Raw genomic sequence first — 25,739 nt, forward strand, 5'->3', positions numbered from 1 at the left:
AAAAGAATCAGAATGGTAAAAAATAAAAAAATAAAGTTTATACTCACCTACCGATACATTCTGTGCCCCGTCCGGAGTCTTGAGCTGCTCACGCTGTTGTGTGCAGGACCTGCGGTGAAGTCATTGAGTCATGTGATGGGTCACATGACTCAATGACGTGGCAGGTCCTTCAGACAACAGCGCGACGGAGGGAAAACATCAGAAGATAAGTATAAACTTTATTTTTTCTTTTTTTTACAGGTTCTTTGGTACCCAGGTCTGGAGGAGAGTCTCCTCTCCTCCAGACTTGGGTACCATCCGCATGCGGAAACGCAAAATTAATGAACATGCTGCGGATTTTTGACCGCAGCATATACGCTGCGGAAAAATCCACAGCATGTGCATTGACATTGCGGAATGCCATTGGGGACCATGGGGTGCTGATTACCAAGCGTTTTACAAGCGTTTACGCTGCGGAAATTCCGCAGCATATACGCTTGTAATACGCAACGTGGGCACGCAGCCTAAATATGCAAAGATCCTCCACTTTGTAGTGAAATGTGGATGTTCCTCTCTGTCTTAAGCTTCCTACAGCTGTTTCAGTTTGATTGTCTTTTAACCTGCATGAAAATAATTTCTTCAGATAATTTTCAGGTTTCTGCACTTAGTGCAGGTAAGGATGTGGCCTCCCTTTCTTTGAGCTGGACATTACATTTATATAGCTTCCCATATAAATGTTAGGAGCATCCTGATTTTTTCACACCATGAGGCAGGTGGGATGGCTTTTACACTTTTTTTTATGAAAACCTTGTTTACCAAGTACCCTATGTTGTTTCTATACATTATTGCTTTTACTTACAGCAGGGTATATGTTCATTTGGTTATTCTACACCTGACTATAATCCTACAAAATCCCTGACTTTGTGCAAGTGTACCTAGAGGAATTGATGCTTTGATGCCAAGGGGTGGTCACACCAAATATTGATTTGATTTAGATTTCTCTTTTCATTCACTTTGCATTTTGTTAATTGATGCAAATAAACTACTAACACTTCTATTTTTAAAGCATTCTTACCTTGCAGCATTTTTCCCCACCTCTCTAAACACATGTACATTTCTATATTGTGAGCTCTGTTTTCTGAAGTAAAATGAATAGGCCTATGCATTCAGAAGCTTCATGTAGCCCTTAGTGCAGGCAAGAGATTCAGCCATTTCTTTGAGCAGTTGGATTACTTGTATAACCCTCTTGTCAACATTTGCCGTACATATAAATTGCCATAAGTGTATGTTGCTGGGAAGTGGTGGGCTCCGGAGCGGTCTGTCATCTGTATGTCATAGTGTTGGACTCCTGTAGGGACATGATAATTCTTAGGTGAATCCTTCTATACCTAACACTTATGTTATGTTATGACTGCAGAGGCCTAATAGTGGCCTGCTTTTCTACCATCTTTGTACTCTTATTTGTCTCTGACAAACTGTTAAAATGCCTCATTGGGACTAAATAAATTGAAAAAATAAATGAATAAAAAAAGTTATTACACTGGATTTTTTTGCAGATTGCACAGTGCAAACTGCATGTGTTATCGTGCTTTCACACTGCATTTAGGCACCCGTTCAGTGGGTCTCCTGAAGGCTTACGTCTGAAACCCCCACCAAACGGGATCCGAGTGTATGTGCTGACAGGTCCATAGACTATAATGGTGTGGACTGAGCGAACGTTCGCTCTGACATGCATTGTTTTCGGGCATATGCGCCTACTGGAGATGGATGCTCAGACAACGTCTACTACGTCTGAGTGTCCGTCTCCAGTAGGCGTGCACGTGCACCATTTTTGGGCATATACGCCTACTGGAGATAGATGCTCAGACAACGTCTACTACGTCTGTGTTTCCACCTCACATGCTTGAAAATGATGCACGTGCACGCCTACTGGAGACGGACACTCATGTAGCAGATATTGTCTGAGCATCCATCTCCAGTAGGCGTATATGCCCGAAAACTATGCATGTCAGAGCGCATCCCATTTTGTTGTGTTGGGGAGGGGTGGGATGTGGTTGGGACATAAGCCGTGATGGAAGCTACTGAATGGGTGCCTAAACGCAGTGTGAAAGCATCCTTACTAAATAGATCTTTTGTTGTTTGAGCTGATGAGGCTGGTGTATTTAATTTGCAAATCCATGTCAGATTCTCTTTAATCTGTTATGAAAGTTGAACTCCATCTCTGCCTGATTGACATCTTCTCAGCGTCCCTCCTGCTGCTGAGCTATCACACTACTCAGCCTAAGCTGCTGCTGTCAATCAGGCTGGGCGGGTGGAGACTGAGTACACCTGGTCGCCCCAAACAGCAAAATCCCCCACAAAGTATTAATTTTACTATGCATTTAGGTCACTCAGTACAGAAAAGAAACAAAGCAGAAAAATGGAATAAAAAAAAAGTTGATGGAAAAATAAAAAATGCTGCGTGCCTCAGAATCTGGTGTTGCCGTAATCATATTGACCAAAGGAAACCAGTTGGCCCAGCTTTTGTATCTCACAGCCACCCATAAACTAAAAAGTTATGGGAACACTATACCACAATAAATAATTACCACGTCATAAGGGTAAAGACTTAGTCTGTAACCTATAAAAAAAAAAAAAAAAATTACAATAGAATCTAATTAGTTCTTCTGGACAACAGCCCCAATTCTTGGCCGGCAGATTTCCTACACGAGGCTCATGCGTCGTCTCCCTTACTACGGGAGGGTACATTTTTGGACATCTGCAATATTCATGTCCTTGATTGAAATCTTTTGTTTGCCTGGCTGGTAATTACTCGTTACAGCTGTTAGTGGACATGTTTTATTTCCAGCCAAATCTCTTGGCAGTCATACAATCCTCCGATTCTGTAATGACCGTGGGTCTGGCAGAGCTGGTGGGAAAACGGCAATATAAAGCGAAGCACTGGGGCTTTTTATAGCACTGTTTAATAAATGTATTCCCTGTCAAAGAAGATGGCACGTATCTGTATGTATTATTTCTTAGAAAGTTCTTCTGATCATAGTAGGGTCTCAAGTGATGAAATGTTTGTGGTGTTTACACCATTTTATTGCAGGAGTTTGTTGAATAGCAAGAGACCTATATGGGCGTGATTGTAAATAATTAATGGGATGTCCGGAAGCCCTATGGGCATAATGCCAAGTAAATAAAAAAGTGGCTATCAAAGTGTCCGGTGCCCTGTAAGGACAATGAAATCCAAATGCTCATCCTTACAATGTGTCCTTACTTTCCAGAATGCGGCTTTATCAATGATGAAATATTTGTGGAGCTGGTGAATGCACTCAGTCAGTATAGTGATTATGAAGATGATGATGATGGAGAAGACAATCAGGAAGATGAACACGATGACAAAGAAAAAGATCATGAAGACAGCATAGACGGTAAAGATAAAGTTCTGTGATGTGCTTTTTTTTAATATATATATATATATATATATATATATATATATATATATATATATATATATATATATATATATATATATATATATATATATATATATATATATATATATATATATATATATATACATACACACATACATACATACATACACACATACATACATACACACATACATACACACATACATACACACACACACACACACACACACACACACACACAGAGAATCTGTCAGCAGTTTACGATGTGATCTGAGAGCAACATGATGTAGGGGTGGACAGCTTCAGCAATGTATCACTATTCAGGACATTTCAGCAGTGTATCACTTATTTAACTGCTTGGTGCAGTTTTGATAAAATCCTTGTTTTTTCTTGTTGTAGCAATGGTCTGAATGCTGAGCTGTGTATAACCACGCCCACACCCCTGATTGGCTGCTTTCTGTGTGCACTGTGCATTTTCAGCAAGCTGCCAATCAGTGGTGGGGGCAGGGATACATATATTAGCCTGACTGGCCTACACATGACATCTAGTCCTGCAGTGATAATTCACCGCTGATAAAACACTGATTGTATTGAAACTACAACACACAGCCTAAGTGACACATCCCTGGCTTTCTGCTTCTACGTTATGCTGCTCTTAGATTAACTAGTAAAAACCTGCTGACAAATTCCCTTTAAACTTTTAAGGACCCAGGAATTGTTCATTTTTACACTTTTGGTTTTACATCCCCTTGTACCAGGAAACATACCTTTTTTTTTTTTATGTAAATCTAGTCTTATGAGGGCTTGTTTTCTTGTTGGGTGAGTTGAAGTTTTAAATGACACACTTCATTTTACCATTAAGTGTCCTTGAAAATGGGGAAAAAACAATTCCAAGTGCCGTGGAATGATAAAGAAAAAGCTTTTTTGTGGAATATGGTGACTAATGGAAATTCTAGTGTTATGTACGATTTTTTTTTTCTCTTTTTGGATTTTAACGTATAATTTAAATTATTTTGGATGGGGATGACGTAATCTTTTTGCAATATTTGTTTTAAAACTTGCAACTCCTTCCCCCAACCTTTCCACATCCTCCCTCCACATATCTCGCCTGTTACTTTTTTAGTCCCCTTAGGGAGCTTGAATCGGTGATGATTTGATCACTTATACTATATGCTGTAACACCCCAGTACTGCCTCCTATAATGAAATTACGGTTCTCCTATGAAGCTTGGCCCGTTGCTGAGCTTCACAGGAGGACTGAGATGTCAGTTTTGTGAGCCTTCAGCAGACCCCAGCTGCCATTGTAACCCATCGAATCTACCCAATCGCGCCGTGGGGGGCAGAAGGGATCTAGTGTGCACAATGGCATACTTTATATGCTGCAGTGATCGGAGCTACCTGCGGTTGCACGTAGATGCCGGCATTGTAACAGTCACTCTCTGCCTGGTATGAAGCAGTGTCTCGGCCAGCTTCATATATTCCTTACAGGCCTATGACAAAAATGTACAGTAGGACATGGGTCACTAAGGAGTTAACCGCTTCTGATGTTTAGACTAGAATGTCCTCTTTATTTCCCTACAGACAAGGTGGCTCGTCTACCACGAAAGTTTCCATCGGATAAAATCTTTGAAGCAATATCATCCATGTTTCCTGATAAGGGAACTACTGAAGAATTGAAAGAGAAGTAAGACTAGCTATCATTTCTCATACATTAGATGATGAAATATACATTGTAACTCAAGGCTGATTTACATTGCTGACAAATAATATGGGTGCAGAAGAGTCGGCATGGAGGGTCTCGTGCTCATGACCTCTGTAGTGCCAAGTCCACAATATCCAAGCACTGAAAAGGCATTTTTGTTTTCTATCAAAACATTGTAATGTGTATGTTACTGAAATATTAGGATTATTCCTGACTGTGCCATTGTTTTTCCCTATCAGATACAAGGAATTAACAGAACAACAGTTGCCAGGAGCTCTACCTCCAGAATGCACCCCCAATATCGATGGACCAAATGCAAAATCTGTACAGAGGGAGCAGAGCCTACATTCATTCCACACTTTGTTTTGTAGGCGCTGTTTCAAGTACGACTGTTTTTTACATCGTAAGTGTATACGTAAGAATCGTTGAACCAGTAGATGTAGTGAGTTTTTTTCTCATATTGTACTGTAAGCTAAAGATGACTTCATGGTCGTCAGCGTGTGTGGATGCTTCGGAGTGTGCTTTTTAAAGGCGTTGTCTAGGACTTTTAAAGGGGTGTTTCCAATTCTAAGATCCTATCCCAATATGTAGTTGGTGTAGTAATAATAATAGTATTAGCAAATACCTCCAATTGCAAATGTAGTGTAGTTCTTCTGATTCGTTGTGTTGCTTTCCCCATGTGCAATGTGCAGTGCAGCAGCTCAAATATTCACGGTTACGACCACGAACAGCCGTATTTCTTTATCGCTTCATTTGGGAACACAGGACCATGGGTGTATGCTGTTGTCACTAGGAGGTTGACACTAGGCAAAAAAAAAGAAAATAGCTCCTCCTCCGCAGTATGCACCCGCCTACAGGCACCAAGCTCACCAGTTTAAGCTTAGTGTCTGTAGGAGGTAGACCTGGATCTTACTGATCCAACCCTGTTGTGTTTTATTAATGTTTTCTTCTTTATTTTTCAGATACAGCTCTTCAGGGTTAACAGGGAACACTGCGTCCCCTATTATCCCCATTCTAAAGCGACCGAGAGAGCAGTGTGGCATTTCCCACATCGCCCACTCTCGGACCCGCTGGGCCGGACCTATCCCCTGTCACCTTCGGGTGTCTCAGGGTGATTCTTGGTGGCCAGTCCTTGCCCATTCCCCACCCCAGCCCCCTCCTCAGAGCGGCCTGGGAGGGAGACGGTGGTCACTACGGTGACCTTCCCCCAGATTCTGGGGTTGACACAGTCTCCTGCACTGTCCAGGACCGGACAGTGCGGGAAGGAGGAAGAGCCAGGATCCCCCCTATCCACGGAGGACCTCCTGTGACCATCCTCAGAGGGAGAGAGGAAGAAGAGTCATCGGGAAAGGTACCCTCCCTGCTGCCTACCCAGTCCCAGGTCCCTCACATCTCACGGGCCCCGTAAATCCTGGGATAATAAGGGGGACATCACATCTCCCCGCCGACGCTTACTTTCAGCAGCGCTTGGACACGCCCCCTCTCCTCACAGACATCGGGAACGAACCAGGGGCCTCGGACTCACAGTAGCATGGCGTCCCCCACATCCCCCCTCCCTTCCCTGTCCTTTTTTGCGCGGCATATCGGCCTGCACTTTCTCTGTCGGGGGGCGGTTCGGGGTGGGCGTTACTCTTTCCGGCGCATATACGCCCCTCCCGAAATCAGGACCGAGGAGCTATATGACACTTTCGTCACGCCCTCTTTTATCCCGGGGGCCTATCAGCGGCTGAGTTCTTGAGCCCACCTCCATCCTCTTCTGCCTATCGGAGCTTTAGCTCCCCTAGCTTCCTCAGGGCAGCATGCTCCGCCCCTCTACGCTGCTCTCGTTCTGGCTCCGGCAGTATTATTCTGTGACTGTCTCATCATCGCAGCCCTGCTCCTGTCTCTGCGGCTCCGGACCTTCCGACGGGGGATACGGGACCGTGCCCATTACAGAACGGGTAGGCCCTACTCTGCCAATTCCACACACCATAGGCTCTCTCCTCTGCAGTATTCCTGGTTAGGCACTTATGCCCAATCCCAGGGAGCTTTCTCTCCGTCCCACTCACACAGTTACATATTACGCCTGTGCTCTTTGCAGTACTAAGTGGCCCGCGGGTCTGACAACGGCCTTCTGCTCGACCTGCAAGCCTCCCACCATGCTGGCACCCCAAGAACCCCCCGCCGCCCAGGACGAGGTAACTCCACCCCCCACCCTCCCCACACACTCCGGAGTGGGCTGTTGCCATGTCCCAGTCTGTCTCTGACCTCACCAAGGTATATAAATCTCTAGTGCAGGTCCTAGAACGCTTGCCCATGCTATCCACGGCCACCAGTGCTCCGAACGTTCCAACGGACGATTCGCAGGCACCTCTGCCCCCTCCTTCTAAGGGCAGACCGAGGGCACGTTCTCAGAAACGGACTCACACAAGCTCATCCTCCAGCTCTCCAGACTCCAAATTGCTCCCTGCATCTCACACCTCTTCCCCAGAGGTCGCTCCGGGATCAGACATGGATTCAGATTCTGACTCTGGATCCGACACGGACCAATATTCTAGAGTCCAGGACATGGTTGACAGCCTTATATCGGCTGTCAATCAGACTCTGCATGTTAAAGACGACGTGAGCCCTTCTCAGGACTACTCCGTTTCCTTTAAGAGAATTAAGCGTCCGGCACGCACTTTTTCTAACCATTCAGAATTTGATGGTGTCTCTCAGAAACAATGGGAGCATCCTGAGAAGCACTTCACTGGAAAGAAACAGTTAGACATGCTATACCCCTTTAACCACGACCTCGTCAGCAGATGGACAGAGTCCCCTTCTGTGGATTCTCCTGTCTCTCGGCTAAGACTGTACTGTCCCTTCCAGACATTTCTTCCCTCAAGGACACTACGGATAGACAGGTTGAGGCCTTGGCTAAGTCAGCCTTCGAGGCCGCTGGCACCTCCCTTTGTCCGTCCTTCGCCTCAACTTGGGTATCAAAAGCAGTCTCCGCATGGGCCAAACAGCTGAGGCAGGGCATTCTCACCGGGGCTTCCCCAGACGATCTGGCTGACCTAGCGGATCAGATCGCCCATGCAGGGAAATATCTTCTCACGGTGTCCCTTGACGCCGCTACCTGTTCAGCCCGCGTCTCCAGCAATATCATCGCCATACGTAGGATTCTTTGGCTGAAGGCTTGGAACGCCGACCTGGCTTCCAAGAAATCATTAACAAATCTCCCTTTTCAGGGCTCCAGAGTATTTGGGTCTAAATTAGACCAGATCATCTCCGATGCCACAGGGGGCAAGAGCACCTCTCTTCCTCAGCCAAGACCTAATCGCCCCTTTCCTAGGAAACGTTATCTTCAGTTTCGGTCCTTTCGTCGGTTCGCTCAACCAGGACCCTCCTCTCAACAGGACCGTACCCCAGCTCAGCAGGACAAACGTAAACCTACATTTAGGCCCACTCCCAACTGGCGCGCAAAGGGTCGCTCTTCCAAGCCCTCTGGATCCCGATCACGATCCAACAGATTTTCCTCAGCATGACGGGTCACCCCCACCTGGGTTTTCTCCCAGGGTGGGCGGCCGTCTACTTCTGTTCCGAGACCCTTGGGTATCGGCAATAGAAGATGCCTGGGTCAAGGAGATAGTGACCTCAGGCTACAAGATCGAGTTCAACGCCATACCAAGAACACGATTTCTCAGGTCACGCCACCCGCATCCATCTCTACTTCCCGATTTCCTTCAGGCCATTGCCTCCCTTCTGCGCTCAGGAGTCATAGTTCCAGTCCCCCTTCAAGAAAGGTGTTCGGGTTTCTACTCAAATCTTTTCGTCGTTTCAAAAAATGTCCGATCTTAGACCTCAAACAACTAAACCGACAGATACGCGTACGGCACTTCAGAATGGAGTCCCTCAGGTCGGTAATCGCCTCGATGGAGGCCGGGGAATACCTATGTTCAGTGGATATTCAGGATGCTTATCTTCATATTCCAATCTGCGCACCACATCAGAAGTTCCTTCGTTTTGCCTTTCAGAACGCACATTCACTTCTCTCCCCTTGCCTCCGCCCCGAGGGTTTTCACAAAGGTAATGGCGACGGTCATGGCCATTCTACGAGCCAGGGGGATTGTAATTATCCCCTACCTCGACGACCTAATGATCAAGGGTCCCACGTTCCGGGACTGCCTCCACAGTCTCCAGATCACCCTGAACCGCTTTCTTGGTTAGGCTGGCTGATCAACACAGACAAATCCTCCGTGGTCCCGTCTCAGCGCTTAACCTTTCTAGGGATGCAGTTTGACACGACCCATGCCCGGGTCGTTCTCCCGAGGGAGAAGATAATCTCTCTCCGTCGGGGGATTCACCTTCTCTCCGACCCAAAGCCACGCCGTTTTCGCCTGTGCATGAGTGTCTTGGGAAAAATGGTGGAAGCTATGGAAGCGGTCCCGTTTGCCCAGTTCCATATCCGGCCTCTTCAACTGGCCCTTCTGTCGGCATGGGACAAGACCCGTCGTCTCTAGATCGACGCATCAGGTTACCTCTTCATGTGAGAAGGTCATTAGTATGGTGGACTCGCCCTTCTTCCTTCAGACCCGGGAGGTCATTCCTACCGCTTCGCTGGCAGGTGGTCACGACCGATGCCAGCCTCATTGGTTGGGGGGCAGTCTTCCTCCACCACACAGCGCAGGGCCGTTGGAGTCTCCACGAAGCCTCCCTACCGATCAATATATTGGAGATAAGGGCAATTTACCTGGCGTTGCGTCACTGGCAGGACATCCTTGCAGGGTTCCCATTCCGCGTACAATCGGACAACGCCACGGCGGTGGCGTACATAAACCGTCAGGGAGGGACTCGCAGCAAGTCCGTCTTAAAAGAGGTGACAAGAGTGCTAGTTTGGGCCGAGAACACTGTTCCGGCAATATCAGCAGTACACATCCCCGGGGTCGACAATTGGGCCACCGACTTCCTCAGTCGGCAGGGCCTTGCCTCAGGAGAATGGTCTCTCCATCCCGAGGTGTTCCATCGGATATGTTCACGATGGGGCACGCCGGACGTCTACCTCATGGCGTCTCAGTTAAACCACAGGATTCCATCCTTCGTAGCCCGGTCCCGCGATCCCCTTGCGATCGCTCAAGACGCGCTAGTCATCTCATGGTCTCAATTCCAGCTGCCCTATCTTTTTCCCCCTCTACCATTGATCCCTCGGGTCGTCAAAAAGATCAAGTCAGAGGGAGTACCGGTAATTCTAATAGCCCCGGATTGGCTCAGACGCGTCTGGTACGCAGATCTGGTAAACCTGCTCGTCTACTCCCCCTGGAGACTACCGGACCGTCCTGACCTCCTCTCTCAGGAACCTATTCTTCATCAGAGTTCTCGTTCTCTGAATTTAATGGCATGGCTGTTGAGGCCGCAGTGTTGAGGAAGGCGAGTTTTGCGGACAACGTCATCCAGACCCTAATTAGTGCCAGGAAACCCGCAACCTCGCGCATATACCACAGAACCTGGAGAGCCTTATTTCGTCACTGCGAGAAGGATCGGCTAGCTCCCATGTCCTTTTCGCTACCGGTCATTTTGGCTTTCCTTCAGTCTGGCCTGGAGGCGGGACTCTCTCTAAGCACTCTCAAAGGCCAAGTTTCGGCCTTGTCCATTCTATTCCAGCGTAACTTGGCTTTCCGTCCTCAAGTCAAGACGTTTCTGCAAGGGGTAGCTCACATGGCCCCGCCTTATTGTCCCCCGGTGGATCCATGGGACCTTAACATGGTCCTGAGCGTCCTTCAACAGCCTCCGTTTGAACCCATTCGGGACATCTCAGCCTCTCTTCTCTCCTGGACGGTGGTTTTTCTGGTGGCTGTTACCTCTATTAGGAGGGTTGCAGAGCTCGCAGCCCTCTCTTGTCGGTCGCCTTTTCTGGTTTTCCATCAGGACAAGGTAGTGCTCAGGCCAGTGCCTTCCTTTTTGCCAAAAGTAGTCTCCTCTTTCCACATCAATGAGGACATTGTTTTGCCTTCCTTCTGCCCGATCCCAGTGTACCCTCGGGAGAAATCCCTACACAAGTGGTCAGAGCTCTACGTGTGTACCTTTCTAGAACGGCTTCCCTTCTGCGTTCGGACGCCCTGTTTGTCATTCCTGAAGGGCGTCGCAAGGGTCTCCCTGCTTCCAAGTCAACCATCGCTCGTTGGATACGTTCGACCACTTTGGAGGCATATCGCGTCTCGGACAAATCTCTCCCTCCAGGGGTAAGGGCTCACTCCACCCGAGCGGTGGGGGCCTCTTGGGCTGTTCGCCATCAGGCTTCAGCTTCTCAGATCTGTAAGGCCGCAACATGGTCTTCACTCCACACCTTTTCAAGGTTTTACAAGGTCCACACTTATTCTTCGGCTGATACCAGTCTTGGACGGAAGGTTCTGCAGGCAGTGGTTGCCTGCAGTCAGACCTAGTCTGTGGCTACCTTTCTCTGTTCTCCCACCCTAGGGACTGCTTTTGGACGTTCCCATGGTCCTGTGTCCCCCAATGAAGCGATAAAGAAAGAGGGATTTTTGGTACTCACCGTAAAATTTCTTTCTTGGAGCCTTCATTGGGGGACACAGCACCCTCCCTGATTTTGGGCATAGGTACAGTGGGCCCTGTTGGGCATCTAACTTAGTTTTCACGGTTGTGCCCCGTTGGGCATTGCATAGTTAATTGTTTTTTAAGATCCTCCTACAGCTTTAGCCACTAACTGGTGAGCTTGGTGCCTGTAGGCGGGTGCATACTGCGGAGGAGGAGCTTTTTTCTTTTTTTTTTGCCTAGTGTCAACCTCCTAGTGACAACAGCATACACCCATGGTCCTGTGTCCCCCAATGAAGGCACCTAGAAAGAGATTTTACGGTGAGTACCAAAAATCCCTCTTTTTCGGTCTATAAGATGATTTGGACCATAAGATGCACCTAGATTTTAGAGGAGGAAAGTAGAAAAAAAATTGAAGCAAAAATGTGGTCATGATACCCTGTTATGGGGAGGATCTACTGCTGACACTGTTATAGGGGTAATGTCTCCCAATTTTATACTAATATCCCCCATCCTGGTATATGCATGGCCCCCTCATCTCCATCCTGGTATGCATGGCCCCCAACACGCTGCGCACGCAAAAAAAATTAAAGGAATCTACTCGCCTTCCTTTCCTCTGCTCCAGCGCTGTGTCCTGTTCTGATGCCAGCAACTGATCTCACCTTGTAATCCGCGCATGATGTCATTGCCATGCGCACTCACATGTTGTGGTCAGCTGCTGGAAGATCCACTCCTCTCCACGCTGGGACTATGGGCGTGGAAACTAGTGAATATTCATTTTCTTTAATGGTGGTCATGGTGTCCGCAGCAGCCGCCGGCTCCTGCAGCTGTTGGGCGATCACGTGTGCCCACTGTTAAAGAGAATGAATATTCACTGCTCCCCACGCACATGGGAGTGGAGAGTAGTGAATATTAATTTTCTTTTAATAGCGGGCACACATGATCGCTCAGCAGCTGCAGGAGCCGGCGGCTGCGGCTAACAGTGTGTCTGCTTTTTAAGGAAATTAATATTCTCTCCCATGGTTGTGGGGAGCAGTGAATATTCATTCTCCTTAACAGCGGGCACAGTGTTAGCCACAGCAGCTGTCTCCTGTCACCCTCTCTTCTGCCGCCGCTCCCCCGCCGCCATTCCCATCCCAGATCCCAGCCACAGCTGGTATCCAGATCCAGACTATAAGGCGCACCCCCACTTTCCTCCAAAATTTTGGAGGAAAAAAGTGCGTCTTATAGTCCAAAAAATATGGTGACTGTCACTATATCAGTGGTCGTAACCATGGATCTAAGCTACTGCATTGCCCTGCACATGGGAAGGCGACTTATTATTATTATAATAATAATATTATGTCTGCTACGTATTTGGGTAGGATCTTGAAGATGGGAATACTCCTTTTAACATATCCTAAGGACAGGGTATCAATATTCATCAGTATTAGGTCAGTGGGGGTCTTACACCTGGTACACACACAGATCAGGAACTGCAGCTCTGCTCCTAAGCAACCCCTCTAAAAATATATGGTTCCAAACAAAATTATCCCCCCAGCCCCATTGCAAATTAGGTTTATTAGCAAAATGTACTACCTTTCTGCTGTTTGTTCTAGTTTCATCAATTTCTAGCAATGTAAATAGCCCAATAGAAGTAATAAACAAGTGATTTCCCCAAACTCCGCACAAGATGTCACATGTTTTGTCACATGTTTACTCAACCAATGAACTGTGTTCAGATGTGACGTTTTTGTGTTTTATGCGCAGCTTTTCATGCCACTCCAAATACGTACAAAAGAAAAAATAATGAGGGTGCAAATGATGGAAAACCTTGTGGACCCAACTGTTACCAACTTTTGGTAAGCCGATTTTGATTTTCTTTCATTTGTTCTTTTTTGGAGATTCAGTAAACTGCTAAATGTCTACACAAGGTTAGACCACAATTTACTGAACATTGCAATTAAAATGTTTGTCTTTTATAGGAAGGAGCGAGAGAATTTGCTGCCGCATTGACGGCAGAGAGGATAAAAACCCCACCTAAGCGTCCTGGTGGTCGCCGAAGAGGTAGACTTCCCAACAGCACCAGCAGACCAAGCACGCCAACGGTTAATATTTCAGAATCAAAGGACACAGATAGTGACCGGGAAGCCGGCACTGAAACCAGTGGGGAGAGCAATGATAAAGAAGAGGAAGAAAAGAAAGATGAGACCTCCAGCTCCTCTGGTAGGCCAAGCTTTTGGTTCTGTTGAGCTGCTCTGTGTAGCCAGGTACCTAACAGTATTTTTCTTTTCATTTAAAGAAGCGAACTCTCGTTGCCAAACACCAGTCAAACTAAAGCCAAATATTGAAGACCCCGAGAACGTGGACTGGAGTGGAGCTGAAGCTTCGTTGTTTAGAGTTCTCATTGGCACCTATTACGACAACTTCTGTGCAATTGCAAGGTTGATTGGCACAAAGACATGTCGCCAGGTAATTCTACATAAGTAGTAAGGCTTTTAAATCTATCTCAGGACAGCAATAGTGTGGAAGATGTCTCCTAGAAAGCTGGCAATGCATCTCCTCATCCAAAGTCCTATTATGCAGCACTGTTCAAGGGGTTGTCTCAAGTTGGTTAACAGGAGCGCACCGTTTCCGCAGTGCTTGGCTTGAGGCTTTGCGCTTCCTGATGATTCACAGTTCAGGCCAGATTCATGGTTGCACTTCTGGCTCAAACTGGGCACTTCCTGGTGGACCTGCTCATCTGCAGCATTGGAGGAGAGCCGGGGAACCGGATCTGACCATCTTCAGTTTGGAATCGCTGCTCTCCTTGGCTAAGAGACTGGCTACCTCTGTTTAGACTGCAACGGTGGCCAGTAATTTATATCAGCAGTAACCAAAAACATTAAAAATCCCTCTGTTCTTGAGAATGGAGAGGATTTTCTATAAGAAGTAAATTACAAAGTTGCTTGTTTTTACAAGTACTTTTGTCTTCAGTGGGTAACATTACCAGACCACCCGTTTAAGTCTGGCTACAGTGTGTTTGGTAACGTAATTTTACTCTTACTGTGTGAGTTTGCTGACTCTGTTGCAGGTGTATGAGTTTAGGGTAAAGGAATCTAATATCATTGCTCCAGTTCTTGCTGAAGATGTAGATACGCCACCAAGAAAGAAGAAACGGAAACACAGGTAATCTTTTCATTTAGATGCACTGAAGATGTACAGGTATTCTTAGCTGTGGGTTGGGGAGATATTGAGCGTCTAGTAGATATAAAGGATGAATTTTTACTTTGTCAAAAATTTTAAGTAGACCTCCCTAGTCTCCTGAACATCGGTTAGTAAATACCCATGAAATGGCAATGCTGGAGCATGTCTGCATTGTAACAGGGCTCTGATAATTTTCCTGTGAATGTGTGAACACATTGACGTAATTCCCCTTGCTAATAAGGCATGTCACTACAGCCTGACACCCTCAGTGCTGAATGAAAGATGTCAGACTGCATAGCAGCACAATCCATAGACAGGGATAGGTGATTTGTGTAGGCGAGATAGTTTCATTTGTATATTTATACCCATTTGTCCGGCAGTAAATATATTACCTTGATGGTCAAAGGTAAATTCAATGACTTGGTGTAATTTAGATGAGGAAGAGGCCACTGAGGATGTTGTAAGATCTATCACACTCGATGGAGGATCTTTCTCGTGCCAGCGACTTCTTATTTCTAATACAGAAATGTTCACTCTTACAGGTTGTGGGCCGCACATTGCAGGAAAATCCAGTTGAAAAAGGGTATGTCTTGTGTTTATGGATCCTTTCGATTGGTAGCATATATTCAGAATTTGATGTTTTTAGCTGTTGAAATGGAATCTTCCAATTGCTGAAATTTGCAAAACAGACCTTTTAAAATTAAGCATGATGATTTTTATGGAGAGGGGAGACTGCTATAATCTGCTGTTTTGGTCTGGGTTTCCACAAACTTGCAATACTTGGTGGTTCTGAATTCCCCAGCAGGAGAGCTACTTCTATAAAGCCTTGGGGGTTGTCCGGCCTTGGGACTCAAGTCTGAAATCTCCCTATGTGGCTGCAGACTTGTGAATCCTCACATTGTGCGCACTGCACGCTGTGAGGAGTCTGGTGCTGGGGGCGAGTGGTTATGCGACCACAAGTATGCAATTTGCATACTTATAGCCACACTCAGACTAGTTGTGCGAGGCCGTGCACGTCTAGTCGACAAGTGACCGCATGTATGCATTTGCATACTTGAAGTTATGCTCCCAGCGCCCGCAATGAAGAATCCTCATATTGCACGCTTTGTGACTGAAAACATGTACCCTAGGGCTGGACAACTCCTATAACATGGCCTATGATCAAGGGTGTTCATAGCTGAAAATCCTGTATGAAATTCTGCCAGATGTTTTACTGACCTCAAGCACCAAACATGTGCCTTTCTACCAGCTATACGATACACGTCCTGTATAGGCTTCCTTTATTATTCCTTATTCATTTCATTCAAGGATGAACGTGTCTAAATTATCAAATGATTCCTCGATTTCCATTGTATCGTTACAATTTGTTTTTGCAGATGGCTCCTCTAATCATGTTTACAATTATCAGCCCTGCGACCATCCTCGCCAGCCCTGCGACGGCTCCTGTCCCTGTGTAATTGCACAGAATTTCTGCGAGAAGTTCTGCCAGTGCAGCTCCGAGTGTAAGTTAAAGGGTAAAAACAATTTTTAAAGTTTTTGTTTTTCGAGTTTAAACGTTTTGTATGTTTTTTTCCTCATGCATGTAACAAAAACTGTCTTTATGCAAAGGCCAAAACCGGTTCCCAGGATGTCGTTGTAAAGCACAGTGTAACACCAAGCAATGCCCATGTTACCTTGCTGTGCGGGAGTGTGACCCAGACTTGTGTCTCACCTGTGGTGCTGCCGATCACTGGGACAGCAAAAATGTATCCTGCAAGAACTGCAGCATTCAGCGAGGATCCAAAAAGGTCAGTCACCAGCCTCATCTCCTTTATTCGTTTAGGAATTGGAAGACGATGAGGTGAAGCTCTCATTAAACCGACGGGCTGGTGCTACTGATGAGCGAGTATGCCTCATTAACTCTTTCGGCGAGCATGCTCGGGTGCTCGTCGAGTATTTTGGCATGCTCGGCATTTCATGCATTGTCGCTGCGCATGCAAGTGTCACAGCTGTTAGACAGCTGTGACACATGCAGAGATTGCCTGTTCGTCAGGGTTTAGGGTAGGCCATCAATATACAAATAGCGGACAACCCCTTTAACTTAGAGACATGAATGAGGAGCACTGCTATATGGACTTTGTGATTCAGTTGTCCTCAACCAAACGTCCATAAACCTTAGATGGCGGAATGGGTGTTCGGCTGTCGTTTCCTGACCCCCATACACTCAGTTGGGCCAAGCATTCCTGTGTTTCCGGAGAGCTATTGTCAAAATTATAGCTTCACTCTGAATGAAAGGATTGAGCTATTAAATTCCAACCACCCAGGCCTTATGTCTCCTCACCTAATATGTCTAGAGACAAGCAGGAGCGGCCCATAAACATTAGATGGATGACTGATTCAGATGACTTCTATTTACTGTGTGGGTGATTGGCTGAGAACTGACTGACAGTGCTCCTCCCTCTTGTCCATTTCAGCTGACTACAGTATACAAATTCTCCTGTCTGGGGCATTTTATCTCCGCATACATAAGTAAAGGGCGCAGAAACCTAGCATGCTGGGATTGAGGTGTGCCTTGAATCAGAATTTGAGTTTAGGTAATGTTTAAAGGATCAGTTTGATGACACTGTCTTAGTATGTGTCAAATGGGTGGACAACAGTCATTCTACCGCGAAAGGACTGGTGTTCAAGAGACCAGCGCACATAACACAATGTTAATGGCCTTAAACTAAATCATAGTGACTAAAACTTGAGAAGATGCGTCGGGGCGATAAGTGCTTGGTACTTGTAGTCCATCATCATGATATCCAGACCTGCCCATGACATGGTTCGGTAAGTAAGGTAATATTTTGTCATATTTCATTAAGGGTAGTTTAATACTTTATTTAAAGAGGTGGTCCCGTGAAGAAACTTGCTGCTTATCAATAGATAATAGAAAGTTAAGCAGTTTCACAATTGGATGTGTTAAACAGAGAGAAGTTTTAGCAGTACCACTTGTGTATCCGGTGTACCTGCCTGCCCCTGGCCGTGTAGAGTTGCGTTAGCTGCTGATAACGTCTGCTGTTTCTGTCTATCCCACAGAAGATGGCACAAGGAAGGAGAATTAGTCTAACGTTACTCCTCCCTGCCTATGTGCTATAGCAGAGGCCCTTTGCGCTCACCTCAATAAATCACAGCAGTACAACAAGCTCAGTGACTGGACAAATACTCTGTCTTTTCGGTGTATGATATATTAACCACTGAGTTTGTTGTACTGCACTGGTGTGATTTATTGAGGTGAGCTTGAAGGCCCTCTGTTATAGCACTTACCATCGCTAAGTAGATGAAAGGAGAATGCAATAATGTTCTACAAATACGCTGCGTGAAGGGTCCCCGCCAGTGGCATCACTAAAGAATATGCCTTCTCTTCCCTGTACTATTTTCTGTGGGATCAATGCACACTGCATGCACAGCCAGCAGCTACAGCACCTGCATGTTTTGTCACAGGCAGATGCACAGGACACGGCAGGGTCAGCATTAACAATTTATCTCTGGACAGCAATGGTTTTTTTTTTAAATTCCTCCAATTGTGAAACTGTATAATTTGCCATTAACCATTGATTTAACAGCACTTTTGTTTGTGACAACCCCTTTAAGGGGATTTTTTTTCTCTCCTATATTTTATGAACTGCTGCACCTGAGTGTTTGTTTTAAGGGCTCCTTTGTGCTATACCCCGTTTTATAACCGCCCTGGACACATACATTGATTTCTTTACTTGTAGCCAGACATTTGTCACATCTAAGTAATGTTGCCTTTCTCTTGGGTTAGAGGAATGTAACAAATACCCTGTCTTTGTTTGCCCCCCATCCTTTCAATAACACTTGATTCTGCAGACTGATATGGTCCAATTATGGCAAAGAGGCAGAATTGCTAGGTAAGGCCTCTTGAGTTTTTGACCTAGATGCACGTGAATGGGCGGTATGGCTGCCTGGACATCAGGAATGGTGCAGAGCGTGAGCTGGCCATCTCAATCCGCATTCCTCCCACAACGATCATGAGACTCGGCCTTGTGACAGCAGGTCTCATTAATCCTCTACTCTTCATGTTTTCCATTTCTTTGTGGCTTAGAAAGAAAGGAAATTGCCATTGAATGAGTGCCTGGCTGTAGGTGCAGTTTTGTGAAATATTTTCTTTTTCTTTTCTTTTTAAGTTGCGGCTTATGCTTGCTATGTTCACACACCTGAATGTCTGTCTTGCGACTGTGAACTGCTTTGCCGCAGTGAGGTTATTAATGTGAATTGCACTGTCATCTGTTGCATTAGCAACTGTGCATTTAGTAAGATGTTGTTCTTCCTTGCAATGCAACCTTATTTACCAGCATTGCCTATTGAACAGTTTTCTCTCTAGCAACTTCAGATATTTTGTTTTCTTAGCATTTGCTTTTGGCGCCTTCTGATGTGGCTGGATGGGGAATCTTCATCAAAGATCCTGTACAGAAGAATGAGTTCATCTCGGAGTACTGTGGAGAGGTATGTAAAGAATTGCTCACAAATTCATCTCGAGGTGATTATACACCTTTTAGATAGCCGTCAGCTCGTTCACCCTACAGTGATTTCTCCTGACTCCATCTATATATGTACCTTCAACTAGGCTGAGCGTGCATGTCTTCTCAATAGAGCCAGGTGAACACAAACGACTGGACGTGGAAATCCAACATGTCCTTCTTATGTCATACATCTTTCATCAGGGAAGTGTTGGGGCACCCCCTGCATACTAGATGGTGGGTTAGGCCCTCATTCTGTGTATGGCCACCTATTCTCCTTTTCTCCATTGTAAGGTTGATTGTGATGGTGCTGACCGCACTTTCTAGCAGCTCTCGGCTCTCTATCATAGTGGGTGTCCCAAACAGGGACTCCCCACTTCATGGCCTCCAAGTGCTTTTATTAGAGCAGATAGATGAGGGTTGCCCACTAAGGGTGGTCTGCTTTTGTTTCAGCATAGTATTTTTCTCCCATGCAGTGAGAGTTATTAACATGTCGCATCTTACTAATCAATGTAGTGTGGGCTGAACACCTTACGAGATCGGTGTAATAGAAATGACTTGTACTCTGAAGCGTCAGCTATTGGGATGTGTTAGAAAACAAAAAGGAGTCTTCATAAATATGGTTCTTGGCTCTAAATCAACTAATGGATTTATGGCAGAAAACTAATTTGAGGCTACAGTCAGTGTGTGGAAAGATGCCAGGGACTACCAGCGGTGAGGGCGAATAAGTGCACAAGCGTGCCTGTAACAATTCAGTGGTTCCACAAACTTGTATACTTCTTCCACTCCACAGATGGACGTGTCTCATGGCTGTATTGTGGGACCGTGCCCAACATACACTGATAAATCATTTACTGTTTTTTCTTTTTTCTGAGCTGGATACATATTTTAAGAAGCTAGTTTGGTTAGACACATGTTCCAGTGACCTAGCCTGGCCTCTATGTCTGACGCCGTTCTAGAGTATCATGCCTAGCCTTAGATATTGAAGGGGAGAATAAACCTTTATTGAGGTAACTCCTTGGATGGTGTGTAGGCTGGACAATAACTGCTTTAATGTGTTTCCAGATCATATCTCAGGATGAAGCAGATCGAAGAGGGAAAGTGTATGATAAATACATGTGCAGCTTCCTCTTTAACTTGAACAATGGTAAGTCTAATACCTACTATGTGCATGTAAGGGACCATTTGTAAAATTGCTACATCGCTTCTTACACAATCACTGTTTAGAAAGAAAATGTACAGCTTTATAAACATTTGTAGAATAACCTCAGCAGCCACATGACCTCCCTTGGATCACTACCGGCTCCTTGTCGCTGCTCCAGTTCTCAACGTTTCGGCTGCAGCGGTGAAGTCACGTCACTGATCTAGCCAGTCACTGAACTCGGTGGCCATGCTGAGCTTGGAGCATAAGCATTGCGCTCAGTGACTGGCTAGATTGGTGACGTGCACTTCCCTGACCTCACCCCTGCTGGGAGCTGGCACTGGTTCTGGGGGGAGGGGTGTACCGGCTGAGGTGCTTATTTAAGGTATTTTACAGAGCTTGGGGCCCACTATCCTTAATGTAGACCACCCCTTTGAGTACAATAAAAATAATGAATAGTGTTGCGCGAGCGTGTGTTAACCCTTTTGGCGAGCATTTGCGGCGTGCTCGGCATCTGTTAGTGCCGCCACGGCTGCATGTGTCACGGCTGTTAAGTAGCTGTGACACATGCAGGGATTGCCTAACAGCGTTGACACATGCAGCCGCGGCGGCACTAACATAGATGCCGAGCATGCTGCAAATAGTCGGCAAGCACCCACTAACACACACTCGCTCAATACTAATAATGAACTTTTATTTGAAGTCTCTGATACTTTTAGAGTCCTAGACTAGACTGCTGTTGAAAATGTTGCATCCGTGAGGAAAAGGAAATACTCTGATTAATAATGATTGTTATTATTGGTGGTCACTTCTTGTTTGACAATGCATATTCAGGAGATGGGAACAAATGCACCACTAATAGTGAATAGCAGAAAAATTTTAGTTAACCCTTTTGTATTTCACAGTTAAAGGGGTATTCCCATCTCCAAGATCTTATGTCTCTGTTATCAAGCTGCTTGGTTTTGTTTACCTGTAATGATTGTTTTAGCACCAGGAGCTTATTGCTGGGACACAGTAGGGTGTGCCTGGTAGTCAGACATGCCCCCTCACTGTCTATATACAATGTTCATACAGAGCTTGATGTGGGCGGGGTTAGCTTTCTCAGCTCTGCTGCATTGCTAAATTTAAAAACTCTGATTGTATCAGAACCACTGCACCCAGTAATCTAAGTAATACATTGTTGGATTCAGGGTCTCCTTCCCTACATCATGCTGCGCTCAGATGAGGTAGCAAAAACCTGCTGACAGATTCCCTTTAAAGGCTGGTATGCTTGCTAGTAAGGCATGCTAAGACTTTTCCTAAAAGCTGCCTGTTTCCTGTTCGTACAAGGGCTGATGTACTGCACAGGTACTGTGGCCGTCGGGGGTTTGATTAGAGCAAGGGTCGAACATGCAAACACCATAAGTGTAACTAAAACGGCCAAGAAGCTAAAATGTATCCCAAATTTCTTTTCTTTCCCAATTTCCAGACATTTGTCTTCAGTGCCTGTTGTTTGTCTATTTTAGATTTTGTCGTTGATGCAACTCGCAAAGGCAACAAAATTCGTTTTGCAAACCACTCTGTGAATCCAAACTGCTATGCAAAAGGTAATGTATTCAGTTTAGTAATTTCACACGCACTGCAAAATGTAACATGGGGATTGGTTCAGTTGTGTTTTGGGATGGTGTCTGACCGAGGAACCTTTTTCTTTCTGTTGCAGTAATGATGGTGAATGGAGACCATAGAATAGGCATATTTGCTAAGAGAGCCATCCAGACGGGTGAAGAACTCTTCTTTGATTACAGGTTGGTGTGATGCTCTAATGATTTATCGTGTAATTAATGGATCAAACATGGCTAATACTTCAGGATAACAGCTCACTCCTCACATTCTGCTGGTGCTCGGCCCGTTCTTCATCTTTTTGTAAATCCAGTGGGATTAGACGTTTTAACAATAGGTTTCCTGTTGCTTGTGGTGAAACCAGACCCCGCCTTACATATAACAAATTAAAGGCAATTTTTGCAAATGCCAAAGATATCACCTGGAGTCCTATGTAACACTAATATTACCACCATATAGTGATAAATACCATTTGTGCACAGACGCTCTACAGAGCTTGCATATACTGTAGAGAGAAATTCAGTGATTAAGAGGTTAATGTTCTCTGATCGTAGTTTTTTTTTCCCCATTTTCTTATTCATCCAGCCCTGACCACCTCGATTACTTTTAATCCACCTCTTGTTTCTGCATAATGTAATATACAGATGTTTCCTTTCCCCCCTACACAAATCTGGTCGTGCTATAACCATTCAAAGTGCCCTATGAGTAATGGTACATTCTTTTTGGACCTATAATGGTAATCGTATCTTCACATGGTAATGCTGCCACTTTTATGCCCACACAAAATACCTCCTGGTAATATATATAGTCCTCCACACCTTATACTTTAAAGGAGTACGATGTGAGGCCCTATAATATAGCCCCACAGCACACTCCTGCACCCTTATACTGTGTGGTACCCAAATTATACTTCCAGAAAGTGAAATAAATATGTCTACCGATGTACAGCTCAGTGAGCGCAGGTCAGCAGCCTGGTATTGTACTACTGATACCAAGCTACTGCGCTACAGTACAGCCGATGCGATTAGACACCGACTGCATCTCCTATAGCATGGGCCTGGCATATTTGCGGTGTGTAAGTGTCATACTCCTAGACTTACACGTCAGCAGATAACAATGGCAGCTCCCAGAGGCTGCAGAAATAATAAATACATGTTAAAACACAACATGTCATTTTCTATTAAAAATAATTACATAATTATTACTGCAAAGGTAAAAATAGTGACACATTCCCTTTAACCCCTTCACAACATATGACGTATATTTACGTCATAGGTCGTGTCAGCTCTGAGCTGGCATCTTTCCCCACACATGACAGCTGATTTAATCACAAAATGACACCCACACTGTCCCTCTTATGGTACATGGCCTCCTATTCGATAAAATATTGCCTCCACATCGTCCCCCCTTTATATACTATAACCACCATCCCTCGCCATAAACTATGGTTGCCACATTGTCTTTTCTTATGAACAATAACTGTCAACCCTTAACAACTATGGTCTGTACACTGTCCGCCCTACACACTGTATCTGCATTATGAACTCTAACCTCTACACTGTCCCCATCTTCAGTACTCCTCCACGCATTGCCCCTCTCCATACTGTGCCCCTCTTCACACTCCATATTCTGCCTGCACAATGTCCCTCCTTCTGTATACTGTGCCCTTACTGAATCTTCAACTATACTAAGGAGCCCTTACCTTCTCCTCCTTTGTTGCCTTCTATTGCACACTGCCTGCACCCCCATGTATCCATCACACACAGCCTGCACACCACATACAGACTGCCTCCCCCCCCATGTACCCTGATTACCTGTCACCAGTGCCCCTTCTTCTCCAGCTGTTGCTGCTTCCTGCATGGGAAAAACTTCACTTCCTGCAATCTTTAAAATGGCTCCTCCCATAAGAGTCACATGGGCATGACATCATCACAGGTTCTTCACCTGTAGGATCGTCTTCCATCCTGGCAGGGATTTTATTACTGCTCCTCTGCCCATGCAGCGCTCACCTCTTGAACTTCGACCACCTTCTCCCACCCATCTCCCCCACCATTTAAAACAGAAGCATTGACACTTTGTGTCCTCTTCTCTGATGGACAAATTTAAAATATATATATATATATATATATATATATATATATATATTTATTTATTTTATGTATTCCTTCATGGTGGTACCACCCCTCACCCTCAGGTGTCTAGTGGCAAATACAGCACTGTCTGTATTCTCTCCTACCTCATATTTTTTTAGGTTACTAAATTCAGAGGGTTTTTTTCTGTTTAAATGTCATACTCCATCCGGCTTCATATGTGCAGAATACTCTCCTGTAGAAGCATTGCTGCTATGGTGATACCCCCATCTATAGGAAATATGCCAGAGACTGTAGGACTTTCTATTAAGGAGCTTTCCAGCCCCCCATAAGCTGCCATACAGGCTCCGTGCCCATGTAAGCCTCCATGTTGCAGCAATTCTAGAAACCGGAAGTGATTTTAGGTTAATATGTTTTGGAATTAGAAGTGGCGTTCTTTTTCTTGTCATATTGAGACAGCTTTTATTTAGACACATGCTAATATGATAGAAATCCGGGATATAACAAGATTTCTTCTTTTCATTGTAGATATAGCCAAGCTGATGCTCTGAAATATGTGGGTATTGAGAGAGAAATGGAAATCCCCTGATGGACCAGCTACCTCTTGTTGCAGCCCATGCCTTACCTTCTTCAGGAATTTCTAATACCGGCGCAATTTTTACCTACAAAGAATGAAATGAAAAAATGCGAGCTGAAGTTCTGAATTTACTGAGTACTGTAAAACTAATTTATAGTGATGTCAAAAACAATTTATTCATTTTTTTGTACCAGTGAATTTTTGGCAATAATGTATTGTGGTACATCTCCCACCTCAAATAAAATATACTTGAACTTCTCTATTTCCCGTATGCTTGTCAATGAACAGGATCCTGTGCATTCACTCAGGGTGATAACTCATTGAAGATTGTGGGGACACTTTGAAAAATACAACCTTCCTGCTAATTGTATATGGAGTACCAAAACTGAGCAAGGGGGAAAAAAAAAACTTTTACTGGATTATTTAGGACAGAGACACAACCTGCACCCTACAATGTTATTCTGTGCAGCCTCTTAATCTCGGGCACCCCTCCTCTGTTCAGTCAGCTAAAGGGGAAAAGTAAATTGTGCATGATGTGGCTCTCTCCATTGTAATTAATGAGGAATGTGAAATGGCTGTTTCTGTAACTCATGAACAAAAACGGATAGTTGCACCTTTAAAAGTGTTGTCTGTCCTTATGCAGGCACTCATTGCTTCACTGCGGGGACAATCAATTACATACACCTTCCCACCTGCTTGGTTTCCATCTATCTCCACCCTTCCCTGGCTCTATGAAGCTAGAGCTATCAATCACAGAAGAGGGGGTGGAGATTGATGGATGACAAGCAAGTGGGATGATGTATATAAATGATTGGCCCCACCATGAAGCACCAAGCTGAACAGTCATTCTGTGCTGACAGAGTCCCTTTAATGAATTGTTCTCTGGATCTGCTATTGTATACTCACGTGTGCAAAATTGTTGATACCCTTCTGTTACAGCAAACCTACAATGGTCACTGAAATAATTTGAAACTGACAAAGTATTTTTTTATTTACATTTACTGGATATATCCAGTAACTTTAAATATATATCAACCAATGAAAATCGGAAATTGCTTT

The 25,739-nt window shown here is 45.1% G+C and overlaps 1 protein-coding gene across 4 annotated transcripts in view; it reads left to right on the top strand.

The window, feature by feature from the left end:
* Positions 1-24,938, top strand: part of EZH2 (enhancer of zeste 2 polycomb repressive complex 2 subunit) — a 57,278-nt gene extending 32,340 nt beyond the window's left edge. For 3 of the 4 annotated variants that reach the window (XM_073678174.1, XM_073678172.1, XM_073678175.1), the window contains exons 6-20: positions 3,249-3,395; positions 4,982-5,084; positions 5,342-5,505; positions 13,359-13,450; positions 13,574-13,814; positions 13,891-14,060; positions 14,662-14,756; positions 15,317-15,357; positions 16,151-16,288; positions 16,383-16,561; positions 19,164-19,259; positions 20,339-20,420; positions 21,920-22,000; positions 22,114-22,198; positions 24,632-24,938. In XM_073678174.1, the coding sequence (XP_073534275.1) occupies positions 3,249-3,395; positions 4,982-5,084; positions 5,342-5,505; positions 13,359-13,450; positions 13,574-13,814; positions 13,891-14,060; positions 14,662-14,756; positions 15,317-15,357; positions 16,151-16,288; positions 16,383-16,561; positions 19,164-19,259; positions 20,339-20,420; positions 21,920-22,000; positions 22,114-22,198; positions 24,632-24,692 (1,775 nt within the window). In that variant the 3' untranslated portion in view covers positions 24,693-24,938. The remainder of the gene's footprint in view (positions 1-3,248; positions 3,396-4,981; positions 5,085-5,341; positions 5,506-13,358; positions 13,451-13,573; positions 13,815-13,890; positions 14,061-14,661; positions 14,757-15,316; positions 15,358-16,150; positions 16,289-16,382; positions 16,562-19,163; positions 19,260-20,338; positions 20,421-21,919; positions 22,001-22,113; positions 22,199-24,631) is intronic. The other variant, XM_073678173.1, reaches the window with a different exon arrangement.
* The last annotated feature ends 801 nt before the right edge of the window (positions 24,939-25,739 follow it).

This window comes from Phyllobates terribilis, unplaced genomic scaffold, assembly GCF_046119375.1.
Source record: "Phyllobates terribilis strain yellow unplaced genomic scaffold, ASM4611937v1 Scaffold_4__5_contigs__length_816908805, whole genome shotgun sequence".
In the NCBI taxonomy this organism is placed as follows: Eukaryota; Metazoa; Chordata; class Amphibia; order Anura; family Dendrobatidae; genus Phyllobates; species Phyllobates terribilis.